Genomic DNA, 17,348 nt, shown 5'->3' on the forward strand with positions numbered 1-17,348 from the left:
TGTGCTGGTTGGCTGGATGTCATGGCTATTACTTTCCTATGACATGGAGCAGGTGCTATTGCATATGTCCTGGTTGGGTGGATGTCACGGCTACTATTTTCCTATGACATGGAGCAGGTGATATTGTATATGTGCTGGTTGGCTGGATGTCATGGCTATTACTTTCCTATGACATGGAGCAGGTGCTATTGCATATGTCCTGGTTGGGTGGATGTCATGGCTATTACTTTCCTATGACATGGAGCAGGTGATATTGTATGTGTGCTGATGGGGTGGATGTCATGGCTATTATTTTCCTATGACATGGAGCAGGTGATATTGCATATGTCCTGATTGGGTAGATGTCATAGCTACTATTTTCCTATGACATGGAGCAGGTGATATTGTATGTGTGCTGATTGGGTGGATTTCACGGCTACTATTTTCCTATGACATGGAGCAGGTGATATTGCATGTGTCCTGGTTGGGTGGATGTCATGGCTATTACTTTCCTATGACATGGAGCAGGTGATATTGCATATGTCCTGATTGGGTGGATGTCACGGCTATTACTTTCCTATGACATGGAGCAGGTGATACTGTATGTGTCCTGATGGGGTGTGGAGTCAGGCTGCTTTTTATTCCCATTTAGGCCCTGCCCCATAACACAGACTGATGATAACCCAGCCTTCTGTGGGGCACAGGGCAGATGAATCTGACATATACCTCAAGTACTTCATGTTACCCCTCTTACCCAGCCACAGTCTGTGCCGCACTCTGGGGGTGGTCTGGCTTAGGCGCCTGTACACACAGTGCAGCAGTGCCGCTCTGTCATCCCCCTCCCCTAATCCCTCCTCCCTCCACTGACCATTACATCACCCACAATCCCTTTCGAAAAAAAATTCGTTACTTCCAGATTTACAAAGTGAAGCAGCTGGTCCCCGCCCGCTTGGCGTCGCCGTTTCCATGCAATGTCTCCCCTGGTTACTACGCTCCCCTGTATTCCCGAAGCTGACTACGTCAGAAGTTGTACGTAGCTAGTGATAGGATTAGAGCGCTTACGATCCGCCTCCTCCGCCTCCCGCCTGTGATTGAGGATAATGTATTATTTCACCCCCAGTGGTTCATGCGAAGATTATTGGCCGTGCTGTGCCTGTCAGGAGCCCTGATGGTGCTCGGGAATAGCATCCATCAGCCACGTCTCAGTGCATGCAGAGGAGCAGCTGATCGCTCCCTCTCTAGTGCATAAATCTGCAGCCTGTGTCCTGTCCCCAGTGCATGCTCCCTGTGTGAGCTGCATGGCTGTGCTGCAATGAGGAATCAGTGCAGGCTGGACCACTGTGCCTGAGCCTCCCCCCACCCATCCATCAGCCGCATCAGCCCACCTGTTCCTGGGATAAACTTACAGCACTGGGAGCCATGGAGGATGCACTGACAGCCTGGGCTCCCGGCAGCTAGGGGATTATGGTGGCACTATCTGGCTGCCGTGCTGTCACTGGCTCCCCGCTGCCATTGTGCACGGACATCAGGTGCTGACAGCCCAGGCTTCCCCGGTGGTGGAGGAGGAGCGGACACTCTGCCAGGAGACGAGACCTTGTGCCACCCTTCCTCTCTGCCCCTGTGCACACACAGCAGTGTCCTCCTCATATCATGGCGGATAGGACGGCTCCTGGATGCCAGCTGCGCCTGGAGTGGGTCTACGGCTACAGGGGGCACCAGTGCCGCAACAACCTCTACTACACGGCCGGGAAGGAGGTGGTCTACTTCGTGGCCGGGGTCGGGGTGGTCTACAACACCCGGGAGCACAGCCAGAAATTCTTCCTGGGCCACAACGATGATATTATCAGGTAAGAGGCTGGCACCATGGCACAGAGATGGGCACAGAGATGGGCACCGGGGGGGGCACAGAGGTGGGCACCGGGGGGGCACAGTGATGGGCACCGGGGGGCACAGAGGTGGGCACCGGGGGGCACAGAGGTGGGCACCGGGGGGCACAGAGATGGGCACCGGGGGTGGGCACAGTGATGGGCACCGGGGATGGGTAGGGGGTCTGCTGTTGGGGGAGATGGGCTCAACATGGAGGAGATGAATGGAGAGTAATAAGGCACAGAGACCCCCATTATGTGACATGTACCCAGACCCCCCACCATGTGACATGTACCCAGACCCCCAACATTCCTAATTATGTGACATGTACCCAGACCCCCCACCATGTGACATGTACCCAGACCCCCAACATTCCTAATTATGTGACATGTACCCAGACCCTCCACCATGTGATTTGTACCATGACCCCCAACATTCCTAATCATATGATATGCAGCCAGATCCCCATCATTCCCCATTATGTGACATGCCCCCAGTTTCCAATCATTCCCCATCATGTGACATGTACCCAGACCCCATCACGTGATATGTATCTAGACCCCACCATTCTCAATCATGTGACATGCACCCAGGCTCCATCATGTGACGTGTACCCAGACCCCCCCCATTCCTTATGATGTGACATGTACGCAGAGCCCTATCATTCCCCATCATGTGATATGTACCCAAACCCCCATCATTCCCAATTATATGACATGTCTCCAGTTTCCCATCATGTGACATGTACCTAGACTCTATCATTTCCCCTTATGTGACATGCACTTAGACCCCTACCCGCTTAGGCTAGGTTCACACTGCGTTTTCAGCATCTGTTTAACGCATCCGTTTTTTGCAAAAAACGCATGAAAAACGGATTGCAAAAAACGGATTCATTTGTGTGCATCCGTTTTTCCATTGACTTCCATTATAAAAAAAAATGGATCCGTTTTTTTTGGCGGACCAAAACGGACCAAAAAACGTTGGTGACCCTATTTTTCTGGACGTTAAAAAAAACGGATCCGTTAAACGGATGCTGAAAACGCAGTGTGAACCTAGCCTTACATGCACCCAGTTTACCATCATTCCCTATCATGGGACATGCATCCAGCCTCCTATCATGTAATATTTACCCAGACCCCTATCATTCCTTCTCATGAGACATTCACCCAGCAGACCCCCATCATTCCTTCTCATGAGACATGCACCCAGCAGACCCCCATCATTCCTTCTCATGAGACATGCACCCAGCAGACCCCTATCATTCCTTCTCATGAGACATTCACCCAGCAGACCCCCATCATTCCTTCTCATGAGACATTCACCCAGCAGACCCCCATCATTCCTTCTCATGAGACATGCACCCAGCAGACCCCATCATTCCCCATCATGAGACATGCACCCAGCAGACCCCCATCATTCCCCATCATGAGACATGCACCCAGCAGACCCCCATCATTCCCCATCATGAGACATGCACCCAGCAGACCCCCATCATTCCTTCTCATGAGACATGCACCCAGCAGACCCCATCATTCCCCATCATGAGACATGCACCCAGCAGACCCCCATCATTCCCCATCATGAGACATGCACCCAGCAGACCCCCATCATTCCCCATCATGAGACATGCACCCAGCAGACCCCCATCATTCCTTCTCATGAGACATGCACCCAGCAGACCCCCATCATTCCTTCTCATGAGACATGCACCCAGCAGACCCCCATCATTCCTTCTCATGAGACATGCACCCAGCAGACCCCTATCGATCCTCCTTATGTGACATGCACCCAGCAGACCCCCATCATTCCCCATTATGAGACATGCACCCAGCAGACCCCCATCATCCCCCATCATGAGACATGCACCCAGCAGACCCCTATCAATCCGCCTCATGTGACATGCACCCAGCAGACCCCCATCATTCCCCATCATGAGACATGCACCCAGCAGACCCCCATCATCCCCCATCATGAGACATGCACCCAGCAGACCCCCATCATTCCTTCTCATGTGACATGCACCCAGACCCCCATCATCCCCCATTATGAGACATGCACCCAGCAGACCCCCATCATCCCCCATCATGAGACATGCACCCAGCAGACCCCCATCATTCCTTCTCATGTGACATGCACCCAGACCTTCATAATCCCCCATCATGAGACATGCACCCAGCAGACCCCCATCATCCCCCATCATGAGACATGTACCCAGCAGACCCCTATCAATCCTCCTCACGTGACATGCACCCAGACCCCCATCATCCCCCATCATGAGACATGCACCCAGCAGACCCCCATCATCCCCCATCATGAGACATGCACCCAGCAGACCCCCATCATCCCCCATCATGAGACATGCACCCAGCAGACCCCCATCATTCCCCATCATGTGACATGCACCCAGACCCCCATCATCCCCCATTATGAGACATACACCCAGCAGACCCCCATCATTCCTCCTCATGAGACATGCACCCAGACCCCCATCATCCCCCATTATGAGACATGCACCCAGCAGACCCCCATCATCCCCCATTATGAGACATGCACCCAGCAGACCCCCATCATTCCTCCTCATGAGACATGCACCCAGCAGACCCCCATCATTCCTCCTCATGAGACATGCACCCAGCAGACCCCCATCATTCCTTCTCATGTGACATGCACCCAGACCCCCATCATCCCCCATTATGAGACATGCACCCAGCAGACCCCCATCATCCCCCATTATGAGACATGCACCCAGCAGACCCCCATCATCCCCCATTATGAGACATGCACCCAGCAGACCCCCATCATTCCTCCTCATGAGACATGCACCCAGCAGACCCCCATCATCCCCCATTATGAGACATGCACCCAGCAGACCCCCATCATCCCCCATTATGAGACATGCACCCAGCAGGCCCCCATCATTCCTCCTCATGTGACATGCACACAGACCCCCATCATCCCCCATCATGACAATGTTTTTGCTATTTCGCGGCTTATAGCTACTCCCAGCATCCAGTACTTTGCTGAAATGTGGAATATTTGACTGAGCGGTGCTGAGTGTCATTGCCACCTGTGTTACATGTACAATTCATTTCTAGATCGTCGTCACTTATCCACAGGGACTATAGTTTTGTACGGTCATTTTACTAAAATAATAGATTTCCTATTTAAAGGGACCATTTAAAGGGATGTCAGCAATCCTAGGATATTAAAAATAAAATAACAAATCTTGGACTTATGTGGGGATGATGACAAAGAGGGGCAACTTCTCATTGGCCGAGCAGACTGATCTCATCTTAGGCTTTGGTCACACATTCTCAAGTAAAGGAGGCTCTAGTTTTTGAGTTTTTTTGCTTTTTACAGCATTTTTTTCTTGTATTTTTGGACAGAATGACGGCTCTGTTGTTCTCATAAGACTAGCTAGACGCGGCCTGGACAGGGGCCATGACAAGCAGACCACTATAGTACAGATTCTGTCACATTTGATGGATCCAACTAGCGCTGCATGTTAGTTGCCGGTCATGAGGTGTCATTTATAAGACCAGAGAACAGAGGCAAAACTGTACCTGAACTTTCTAAAAGATTTGGGTGACATCATGTGATGACATCATGCAGAAGGCTGACACAATGGCGTCTCGACACATCGGTGCGAAGCACAATGGGGACCAGACCTGTCTCAGATGGTGAGACCATGGGGTGGTCTGCAAAGAGACATTTATGTGAATTTTCTAATGACATTTCTATGATGAGGGTAGTCATGGTGGTAATGGTTCTTCTCTTGATTTGTGACCCATTATGGAATGGGCGTCATTATGGAATGAGCGCCATAGAGAATGAGTGGGTTGTGGGTGAGTATGTGCACTGTTGACCCATTCACATCGGAAACAATTGGCCTCTGCTCTCGTCATTGGTGTGGACTACAGACTATGGGGGAGATTTCTCAAACAAGGTGTAAAGTGAAACTGGCTCAGTTGCCCCTAGCAACCAATCAGATTCCACCTTTCATTTTCCAAAGAGTCCGTGAGGAATGAAAGGTGGAATCTGATTGGTTGCTAGGGGCAACTGAGCCAGTTTCACTTTACACCATGTTTGAGAAATCTCCCACTATGACTCTATCCATGTTTTCCCAAACTCCTTAGGGCTGCATCCAACTTCTTCAGCCACTGCTAGTCAAATGCTGCACGATTGGACTCATTCTTGAGTTGCTCCCATCTCTAGTGGGGACCCCACTAATCAGCTGGTTATAGGAAGATACATTTTAAAGGGCTTATCCACATACATGGCCACTTTCTTCCAGAGACAGCACCACTCTTTTCTCCAGTTTGGGTGCAGGTTTTGCTACTCAAATCCATTGAAGTAAATGGAGTTTAATTGCCAACAACACCGGAACTGGAGACAAGGCACGGTCTTTGTAAGAAAGTGGCCATGTTTTTCTAACGCTGAATGTTATCACTGTCACTTCTCAATAACTGGACTTTACCAAGTTAAACCAGCAAATAAACGACATGGTAGATAAAAAAAAATGTAAAAAAGATTTGATCATTGGTTAAAAAAATACATATAAAGTGGTGCCTTGGATTACGAGCAGCATAATTCGTTCCAGGACCGCGCTTGTAATCCAAATCCACTCTTATACCAAAGCAAATTTTCCCATGAGAAATCATAGAAATGCAGACAATTGGTTCCACACCTCAAAAATACTGATTTATTATTCTGAATAACATGTAAAACAGAAGAAACAAACATTCAGAAACAGCAGAATATGTGATATTATAAGTTACTGTACAGTAATGGAGAGGATGGGAAGCACAAGGGCGGACAGAGACTGCAGGGAGCATGAAGGAATAAGCAGGACAGATGTGGGCACAGTATAGCAGCACTCTCTGTCTGGGGAGAGAGGGGTTACAGCTATGGAGAGATTACCCCCACAGTCCTGTCCCCTGATGCAAGCCCCAGCCTGAAGTGGATTTGCTATGACTTGGAAGATGAGGGAGACTTCCTGGGTCAGAGTACAGTGCTGTAGACCCCGCTATGCAGACCATACCCCTCCCCCACTCCCCTTTCCACCCAGTACAGGTAGCTCTTAAACAAAAGCAATGCTCTTACATCAAGTCACAATTTTGAAAAACTGAGCTCTTAAACGAAAACGCTCTTAAACCAAGTTACTCTTAAACCAAGGTACCACTGTAGTTGCATATTGCTTATCTATATAAGGAAAAAAAATCATGAAGGTTTCTGTTTAAATGCAGACAGTAAAAGGTTGTCCCATTTTATATACAATACTTACCGATCATGAATAACCTGTCCACCATATTGTGCCAGTTGTAGCGGTTACGAGGATACAAAATATGGGAAATGTTAACTGGTTAATGATAACTTGTTGCTCCCGCCACCGCACCTGTAGATGAATCTCCCCCTTACACTGCCAGCTGCAGCATCTTAGTGCCGTCACACTTCAGCAGTCCATGGAGGGTAGCTGTGCCTGGTACTTTGGAGGTGTGCTGTGTCTGGTACTTTGGAGGGTAGCTGTGCCTGGTACTTTGGAGGTGTGCTGTGTCTGGTACTTTGGAGGGTAGCTTTGCCTGGTACTTTGGAGGGTAGCTGCATCTGGTACTTTGGGGTGTAGCTGTATCTGGTACTTTGGAGGGTAGCTGCATCTGGAACTTTGGAGGGTAGCTGCGTCTGGAACTTTGGAGGGTAGCTATATCTGGTACTTTGGAGGGTAGCTGTGTCTGGTACTTTGGAGGGTAGCTGCATCTGGTACTTTGGGGTGTAGCTGTATCTGGTACTTTGGAGGGTAGCTGCGTCTGGAACTTTGGAGGGTAGCTGTGCCTGGTACTTTGGAGGTGTGCTGTGTCTGGTACTTTGGAGGGTAGCTTTATCCGGTACTTTGGAGGGTAGCTGTGCCTGGTACATTGGAGGGTAGCTGTGTATGGTACTTTGGAGGGTAGCTGCATCTGGTACTTTGGGGTTTAGCTGTATCTGGTACTTTGGACGGTAGCTGCGTCTGGAACTATGGAGGGTAGCTGTGCCTGGTACTTTGGAGGTGTGCTGTGTCTGGTACTTTGGAGGGTAGCTGTATCCGGTACTTTGGAGGTGTGCTGTGTCTGGTGTTGGCACTGACGTATGGGGCATCTGTACCTAGCACTTTAAAAGTTATCTGTGTCTTAAGCTGGAACTGATTTATCTGATTTAACTGATTTAGCTGTGCCTGGTACTTTGGAGGTTTGCTGTGTCTGGTACTTTGGGGTGTAGCTGCATCTGGTACTTTGGAGGTTTGCTGTGTCTGGTACTTTGGGGTGTAGCTGTATCTGGTACTTTGGAGGGTAGCTGCGTCTGGAACTTCGGAGGGTAGCTGTGCCTGGTACTTTGGAGGTGTGCTGTGTCTGGTACTTTGGAGGGTAGCTGTATCTGGTACTTTGGAGGTGTGCTGTGTCTGGTACTTTGGAGGGTAGCTGCGTCTGGTACTTTGGAGGTTTGCTGTGTCTGGTACTTTGGAGGTGTGCTGTGTCTGGTACTTTGGAGGGTAGCTGTATCTGGTACTTTGGAGGTGTGCTGTGCCTGGTGTTGGCACTGACGTATGGGGCATCTGTAACTTTGAAAGTTATCTGTGTCTTAAGCTGCAACTGATTTATGGGGGATCTGTGGCTTGTTTTCTTATATGGATACTATAGGATCATGTAAAAATTAGAAGGTTATGCACAGAAACGTAAAATGAACGTCCAGATGCCTTTTGCGGGGATCCAAGAATTTGCCCCATTTTTGTAAAACTCAGTCAATCCGGATTGGTTGACACGTATGCCTATTGGCTGGTGGCCCCCGGTAAGGTTCCTCAGGCCAGGGATATGCTCTGAAGCCTCTAATCCACAGACCTGTCCGTCTTGTAATGCACTGTGCGTACCTGCTATTCTGGCTTTACTTAAAATGTTGACCAACCCTCACATGTATACAAAGATGGACGCCACACATGAATAGCAGCCGTTGCCTGACAACCGATCACAATAGAAAGTCACTAACATTTTGTTTGCATTTGCAACGGCAATAAATAAACCACTGAGAAGGGAGAGAGAAAAGCGCCACGGGAATAGTGGTTTCCTCTCCCTCCTCACACAGTGTCTAATACCCTGGAGTTCTGCAGTATTCTCCCCCCGGCTGCATGCAGACGATCTATAGAGATGCATCTCACTCTATTTATAGTGTATAAATCTGCATCCTACTATACACGTTTAATATATGCAAACAAAGATATTTTGTCATAATCTACCTAAAAATACTTTTTTCACATATATGTTTGGACTTATTTCTTCTTCCACTTAATTTATATACAGGCTATTAAAGTAACCATGACAGTCCAATCTGCCTGAAGTGGATCAAAAGACTGACAGTTCCATCTGCCAAGGAAATCTCAATTATTATCCTTCGGACGTTCTTGTTTTTTTTTTATTCTTTATATTCTTTATACCGTGGGGCAATAAAATCGTTATTTTTTTTACACCACCGTTCTTTATGCAGCTCCTTCTACAGTTGGCACATTGGTGTCAGTGATGAATGTACAATACTGCTGTAATAGTGCTTTAGGCAGCTTATTGGAGAACCCCTTAGGAGGTGATAGGATTTTAGGATATGGATTTTAGTTATTAAGACCCTCTACGGTGCACAGTTTTTTCTTGTTCTTTACATTTCAGGAGGTAGGACTACAGTTGGGTTAATTGCCAGCTCTACACTGTAACGACTGGAATTGTGGATCTGCTGTACCACCGCTAGAGATGGCACAAACTGCACTAAGGAGCCGATTCTAAGGGGCCGCTGGTCTTTAGCAGTGTCCGCCGCAAGGCGGGATGGACTTGCTGTCGCTACCACTGGCTAGGGTAGCTAACAGCGGGGGAGGGGGGGGTGCAGCTGGACACATGGGTGGAGCCTCAGGCAGCAGGAACACAGCGTGGCTCAGGGCAGAAACAACTGGTAGGAACAACGGAGAGCTGGGACCACATGCAAGGGAAGCATGCAGAGGCTCCAACAGGGAAGGCCAGCACAGTTGTGTAATTTATAGGGGAGGTGATTGGTGCAACTAACCAATTAGAGACGCACTGTCCCTTTAAATCTGTGACAGCTGGCGCACATGCGCCCTAGTAGGTGGGCATGAGCACGCTGGCCCGGGACACTGAGATGCAGGAGCGTGGCCGGGTAAGGCGCTCAGTGGAGCCGAAGAAGCAGCGGCGCTGGACCCCTGCATGTTCAATTTAAGATACGGGGGAGCTCACCAAGAATACAGAAAAAGAATATTAAATAAGGGGTGCAGCTAAGTGTCCAAAAGAGACAACCTTATGAAAATAAGCAAGAAAAAGCTGGACACTATAATACAGCGCACACCACTATATCCAAAAAATCCAAAGTTTATTAGGACAAACACAGAAACACCACAACAAACAGCAATAAAATCAATTAAAAAACCACATAGGTATATGGAAAACTAAGCAGGAGGACAATATACTCTCCTACTTTACCAGGGAATCAAACATATTAGTAATGCTCCACATGATCAGATGTAAATCTCATAAAGTGCATAAAAATACAATGGCTGGCAAGATACAAAAAAAAATATGAATACTGAATAATATACCATATAAAGAGTCCAAAGTGCTAGAGTGCAAACATGCAAATAAGTCATTGAATCATTGTAAACACCTATATGAACCTCTAACAAACATAACAAGAAATGCCCAACCAAATATGCCACATTGAGTGAATTACATGGGAGCAGATGCCCTGGTACAGACCCAACGCGTGTCGTCACACACAGTGACTTCGTCAGGGGTGAACCCCTGTTATTTTCATAAGGACCCCTGCATGTTTGCTCCGGCGTCCACTGTTAGGGGACAAGAGAGAGAAGCGATGCGGCCGTGACATACACACACTGGCACTTCCATTCCCTTACCTCTCTGGCAAATGACAGGACATCACCTATTTCTTTATGCTATACCATGACAGCATTGGAGAAAGTACACTGGACTGAACAGGCTGGAATTGTGGTGGGGAATGTATTTCAGCAAGGCAGGGATTACATCACAAAAGCAGCCCTTGTCAAAGTAGTGAGCTGCTGTTTCTGCTGATGAAGATGAGGACTAACTACACAAGGACAGCTGCCCAGAACTTCATGGATCATCAGAGATAAGAGCAGGCGTGGCTTGCATTCAGGTAGTCCAGGCTTCCACCTGCAAAAATTGATCTCTGCCCCAACATCCTGTGTTTTGTCTTGATCTCTCTGCTCCTAGAGATGGAATTCGCCTAACAACTGGCAGTGGACAGCATGTTGTAGAGAAGTGAGACACCTAGTGGATAAGATGTTAGGGCTTTTTATTAGTCACTTTTAGAAAATTCCATGATGTACAAACAGTGGCTGTGGCAGGACAGCGGACAGATTGGCCGAGCAGGTTGTAGCGGGTTAAAGGGGGACGGCTTTTATATACTCACAGCAGGATGAAAATTCCGCAGCCAGTATTTAATCCTATTAAAACTGACAGTATGGGAAATACTACGGATTTCGCTGCAAACTCGCAGCGGGAAATCCGCTGCGATTCCTATATATGTGAACCGACCCTAAAGCTATCCATATACATTTCATTAGAAGTGACCAGTGATAGGCTAGTGAGGTGTACATTGGGTTGTGACACCCTCAAAACCAGTATATTCCACTCACTATATAGCTGATCAGTAGACATTTACACACAGCCATTGGTCAAGCAGGTTGAAGCAATCCCCTTATCGCTTTACAATTTTTAGAATCCCATAATAAATTTAAAAATATGCTCATGCCGTATTCGGACGATAATCGTCCCGGATAATAGAAGGCAACGATCAGTTGTATGTCTTTCAACATGTTGAAAGACAAACGACTCATATAGCAACGATCTGCTGCTGTCGCTCCGTGGAATTGGAGCAGCGACAGCAGACCACTGCTATATGCTATGGACTGCCCGGACGCTAGCGATCACCCGGGCAGCTCCCCACACCCCACCCCACCCCGACTCACCGGCTCGCTGCCGCCGTGTGTAGTGGCGGCGGGAGTCGCCCCGTGGTATACAGCCTTTTGTCAATAAGTGGTGTAGTGGATTATTCAGATTTTTAACCCAATCAGTAATAAGGTTTTTACATCTCAAAGCCTAGAGTTCTCTGCATTAAGCAGTTCAGGATATTGTTTAGGCTTTTAGGCAGACCTAAAATCTATTTTCTCAGCTGCAGGTAGATAGCAGTACAGAACATGTAGTACAGGTAGAGAGCAGCACAGTATGTTTAGTACAGGTAGAGAGCAATACAGTACGTTTAGTACAGGTAGAGAGCAATACAGTACGTGTAGAACAGATGAAGAGCAGTAAAGTACATGCAGTACAGGTGGAGAGCAGTACAGTATACTGTATGTAGTACAGGAAAATGACAGTACAGTATATGTAGTACAGGTAGAGAATAGAATAGTAACATGTACATATAGAAGGCAGTACAGTACATGTAGTACAGGTAGAGAGCAGTACAGTACATGCAGTACAGTACATGCAGTACAGGTGGAGGGCAGTGCAGTATGTGTAGCATAGGTAGAGAGCAGTGCAGTATATGTAGCATAGGTAGAGAACAAATGTAGTATAGGAGGAAATCAGTACCATATATGTGGCATAGATAGAGGGCAATGTAGTATAAGTAGAGAGCAGTGTACAGGTACAGGTAGAGAGTATTACTGCGAATGTAGAATTGCAATTACAGAGGCAACACTATACAGCCATTCAGTAATAGAACCCCCACTAAATGACTGTACATTCCCTCAATGCTATTGTAAATTGAAAATATAATGTACACCAGCTGTGAGATGGCACATGGAAGTGATAGATGTCTTCCATGTGCAGCCAGTTGTGGTGAATAGATTATGCTGACTGTGCAGTTTAAGCCATTTTACATTCTTGTCTCTCAATGAATCTCCCCCTCTTTATTATACTAGGCACAGGGCTAGACAGATCAGCCTCTGAAGTATTGGAGTGCTGGCATCTAATACCTGCAGTAGCACATTCATTAGCTGGAGTTCACACTTGGCATTCGGCCACATTGGTTCCTCTGCAGTTTTCATGCTGATATATTACAGAGTTCCAACGTTGCATAAATTTGAATTGTAAAAATCTCATTCACATTTTGTATTTGAAAACCATACAGTTTTTTTTTCTAAATAAATTGAGTTTGGCAAGAATACAGTATTGAAAGCTTCATGTAAAAATAGATTTGTATCCTATTAACCCATATTAAAAAAAATTCAGAGGACAGAGGCTAAGGCTGCGTGGTTGTACTCCTATACTGCATATGGGCTGCCACCATCGCTTACTTTATATGTGATTCAGCAGGACGACATTGTAATCTTATCAGAGCCAGACCACTCTCCTAAATAATCAGACCCCAAATCAGATCCCTCAATTCAGACCAGACCTATAGATTATCAAAAGCCTACATAAGATCCCTAAATGTACGGAGACCCCAGACTAGGTCCGTAAACTATCAGACCCCAGATCCCTAAATGTACGGAGACCCTAGACCAGATCCCTAAATGTACAGAGACCCTAGACCAGGTCCCTTAGTTTAGGGACCTGGTCTAGGGTCTCCGTAAATTATCAGACCCCAGGTCCTTAAATGTACAGAGACCCTAGACCAGGTCCCTTAATTTATGGAGACCATAGACCAGGTCTCTTAATTATCAGACCCCAGTTCCCTAAATGTACGGAGACCCTAGAACAGGTCCCTAAACTATCAGACCCCAGATCCTTAAATGTACAGAGACCCTAGACCTGGTCCCTAAATGTCCACATACAGATATAACTAGGCTGCCAAATGGGGCCTTTGCAGTTTAGAATTAGTGCAACAAACCGCTTAGCACTGATACCTAAGGCCCCTAAGACCCCAGACCAGGCTGCTAAATTTTCAGACCCCAGATAAGACCAGACCCCAAAATTCATTTAGACCCCTACATATGATCAAAACCCTAATTTATCAGACCCCTGACCCTATCCTGATAACTAGCTGATGGTTTGGATCCAATTACTGGAACCCTCACCGATCCTGAGAATGGAGGTCAGATGTCCTCTGTATGAATGGAGGAATAGAGTGCATGCACGGCCAGTGCTTTGTTCCTTTTCTATTAGGCTTTCGAATATTGCTGAGCTGAGCATTTGGCTGTGCTCAGAAGCCTCATAGAAATGAATGGAGGGCAGGCCGTGCTGCCAGTACATTAATATGATGGATATTTGACCTCTGTTCTCTGGATCTGTTCCAGAAATCGGGTCGAAACCTGTGGATAGGGGATAACTTTTATTGATAAGAATACCTCTTCGAAACCTTATGTTACCCATTGCTTATTTCTAACACCTCCACTACAGTTTGCTTGGATCCACCCCTGGTGTCAGGATTTGTAGGGGTCCCATCAATAAAGAAGGGATAATAATAGTTTTTTCTTACAACCAACTCCTGAATAGTGTAGACATTAAATTGATTTTAGTTATGCTGTGTTTACACGAAACGATAATTGGCCCGATCGTACGATTAACGATGTCGGAGTAACAATTTTTTTTCATAACGATCAGCGTTTAGACAGTACGATATTGTACGAAAAATTTGTTTTGCGATCGTTTTGCGATCGCTTAAGCCTATCTCACACATTGGTTAAATCGGCGAACGACTGTTCACACGATCTGCGTTTACACGTACGATTATCGTTCAAATTCGATCGTTATCACGCAAATTCGCACGATAATCGTTACATGTAAACGCACCATTAGACTCTGCAATGAGCGGTAAGGCCTCCTTCTTATGTCAGGAAAATGCTATTCGGGAGCGCATACCGTTAAATGCGGCCCTGTGTTTGACATGACCGCCTGAACTATTGGCTCTCGGCCCTGGCAGACCTTGTTCTGGCCAGAGGCAGCATTATGCCTCCAGCCACAAGAGGTCGCCATCCCCAAGTGTTGCTGCGCATCAATGGCGTCACTCATGCTCTCGAAAAGATAGAGGGAGAAGCCGAGGCAGGGCACCGCTGCAACAGGTGAGTATGTGTCTTTTTTTCTCCTGTTTTTCGGTCAGGAAACACTGTTAGGTCTCCTTCATGTGACCTTTCAGAAAGCTTCAGGAAACCATCAAAGACTGAGACAGGGATGTCAAAACCTGACAGCCCATAAATATCAGTTCCATGCATTGAATTAGTTGCTTTAAAATAAACAATAGAAAATAGATGGTGATTTTGCTGTTTCCTTTGCAGCAGCCGCGTACGTGTTTGAGAAGGATTGTCTGTAAAGCAGCTTCTTTCGCCACCTTGTACTGTTAGAAGAGGCAAACTAATTGGACCAATAGTAAGAATATTGATAATATGAAAAATAGGCAGTTTGGTCCACAAAATCTCCATTGTTAATCTGCTGCAGCACATGACCTTTATGTAACATTTATTAGCGCCCGACAGGGTATTAAAGTAATTGGTAGTGTAATAAAGCTTAGTGGAGGCCCACAGTGCCGTCTAGTCTGGAATCTCAGTGGGAGTCCGGTATATACCTCTGTGCGCCTCTGTGTCAAGCCACTTTAATGTCTGCAAATTGACCTTTTATCTGCACGGCTTCTTCTTCTTTCTCTTTTTTACCCTCTTACAATGGCAGCACATGCCCGGGCATCTCTGCACCTCATTATACCATTAAACACTGTGCACAATGAGATACACAGTGCATGCATTCAGTAATACAGTATCCCGAGCTGGCAATATGTCAGAATATTCATATTATATTTACATTTTCAAATTTAAAACCTAAATATCAGATATGTGATTAACCTCCAAATTAACCCTTCATAGTCACCTTCATGGGGCCCAGGAAGCTGCGGTGGCATTGTTTTTTTCCAGTTCAGGAAGCTGGATTACCAAGCATTCTCCATACCCTGAAGACTGACATTGTCAGGATCCCCAGTCATTCTTTATGGCTGCTGCCAGAGGTAGTTGAACGCCATTTCCCATAAAGACTTAGGGTGACTAACAACACCTGCATGACTATCTGTGGTCTATGAATCAGGACTGTCTGATCACTTACTCTACGCTACCAATGTACATTCATGGTGTGTAATTTGCTTGATGTTTTTGTACATTACAAATCACCACTATTGGGATTATGGTGGCTACATCTTATTTTTGTCCGCCTTCCTGAGCACATGGTCAGCTAGAACTTGCATATGTAATCTCTTCTAATTCTTGTCATAGCTATGAATCATTGAATTGGTTGGATTTGTGTTTTTACAATCAAGAGTGGGGACTTGCCTTTAAATTGTCTTTTAACTCTCAACTAATAGAGTTATACATGTAGGACTCGGCAAAGTAAATATCTTTGCAAATACTTTCATTTAGCAAACTTACCTCCTTCCCCTGATATGCTGTTCTTTCGCTCCCATTGTTGACAGCTTGTTGTCTAGGTTACTGACCACCTCTCTGCTCTAAAAGCATTGGTCTGGCTGGTGTACATACATCTATAATGTATATACAGTAATGTGTATCAGAGACCTGCACGTTGGTACATGAGGCAATATGGTTTGATCAAATTATATACTAACTTCTGATGTTGTTTTTTAAATGCAGCTGAATAAGCTTTCGTGTCAACCATGGGTGCGATGTTCAGCCATTCCTGTCTTTTTGGCTTGTGTATATACAGTAATGCCTCGGTTTCCGAACACACCAAAACTTTACCCCTGAAGTTTTGTATGGTACTCGAACATTTAGTATCCGAACAAAATCAGGGCAGATAACAGTAAGCTGAAGTATTCATCAGCTGACAGCTATTGAGGTGTTCGGAGGCCTAGGCTCACAGTAGCGGGGATTCCTGTCAAATTGTCATTCCCACTTTCACATTATTAACTTCTTGTCAGTCATGATATGATATTCTGATGACGGGAAAAATAAATTACTCCAACAATCTGAATGGGAAGATCCTTTCTTGAAGGCTTTAAAATCAAGGGAAGACTTGTGGCTATGTGACAGCTGGAGAGCTGTATATCGCATTGGCCTGCATTAGATCATGTTTATGAGCCTGTGAATGGCTTAAAAAGGGAATTATCATGTTTTTGTTTGACTTGAGCTGTTCATATTCTGTGGAGTGAGTCTATTACTTTTTCCTTTTCTGGCTTCTATCCCATATTTCTGCTTTGTAGAGTTGACTGACTTAGAATATATTAAACATATAATTTTATAAAAGTAAACCAGCTGTCTTCTCTGGCATATCTTTTCCTCTCCTTTTTATACTACCATTTATTTATTTTTAAAAATGCAGTTGGGCCGTGTATGGAGTTTCTGAAAAACTTCCCTTGAAATATATTTACCCTAAATTGGTGCTAAATATGAAGATCCCTCAGAGCTCAGCTATGGCTGTCTGAACAAAGCCTTATTTAGTACTCATAGATATTGATTTATCCTAAGGGTCCTTTTACACATAAGGTACATATTTATCTGACAGATTATT

At 46.1% G+C, this 17,348-nt stretch overlaps 1 protein-coding gene across 2 annotated transcripts in view; it reads left to right on the forward strand.

Moving 5' to 3' along the window:
* Window positions 1-1,080: 1,080 nt before the first annotated feature.
* EML6 (EMAP like 6) overlaps window positions 1,081-17,348 on the forward strand; it is a 120,651-nt gene continuing 104,383 nt past the window's right edge. For both annotated transcript variants that reach the window (XM_069955520.1, XM_069955521.1), the window contains exon 1: window positions 1,081-1,826. In XM_069955520.1, coding sequence (XP_069811621.1) covers window positions 1,630-1,826 — 197 coding nt within the window. In that variant the 5' untranslated portion in view covers window positions 1,081-1,629. The remainder of the gene's footprint in view (window positions 1,827-17,348) is intronic.

Source organism: Dendropsophus ebraccatus, chromosome 15, assembly GCF_027789765.1.
Source record: "Dendropsophus ebraccatus isolate aDenEbr1 chromosome 15, aDenEbr1.pat, whole genome shotgun sequence".
Lineage (NCBI taxonomy): Eukaryota > Metazoa > Chordata > Amphibia > Anura > Hylidae > Dendropsophus > Dendropsophus ebraccatus.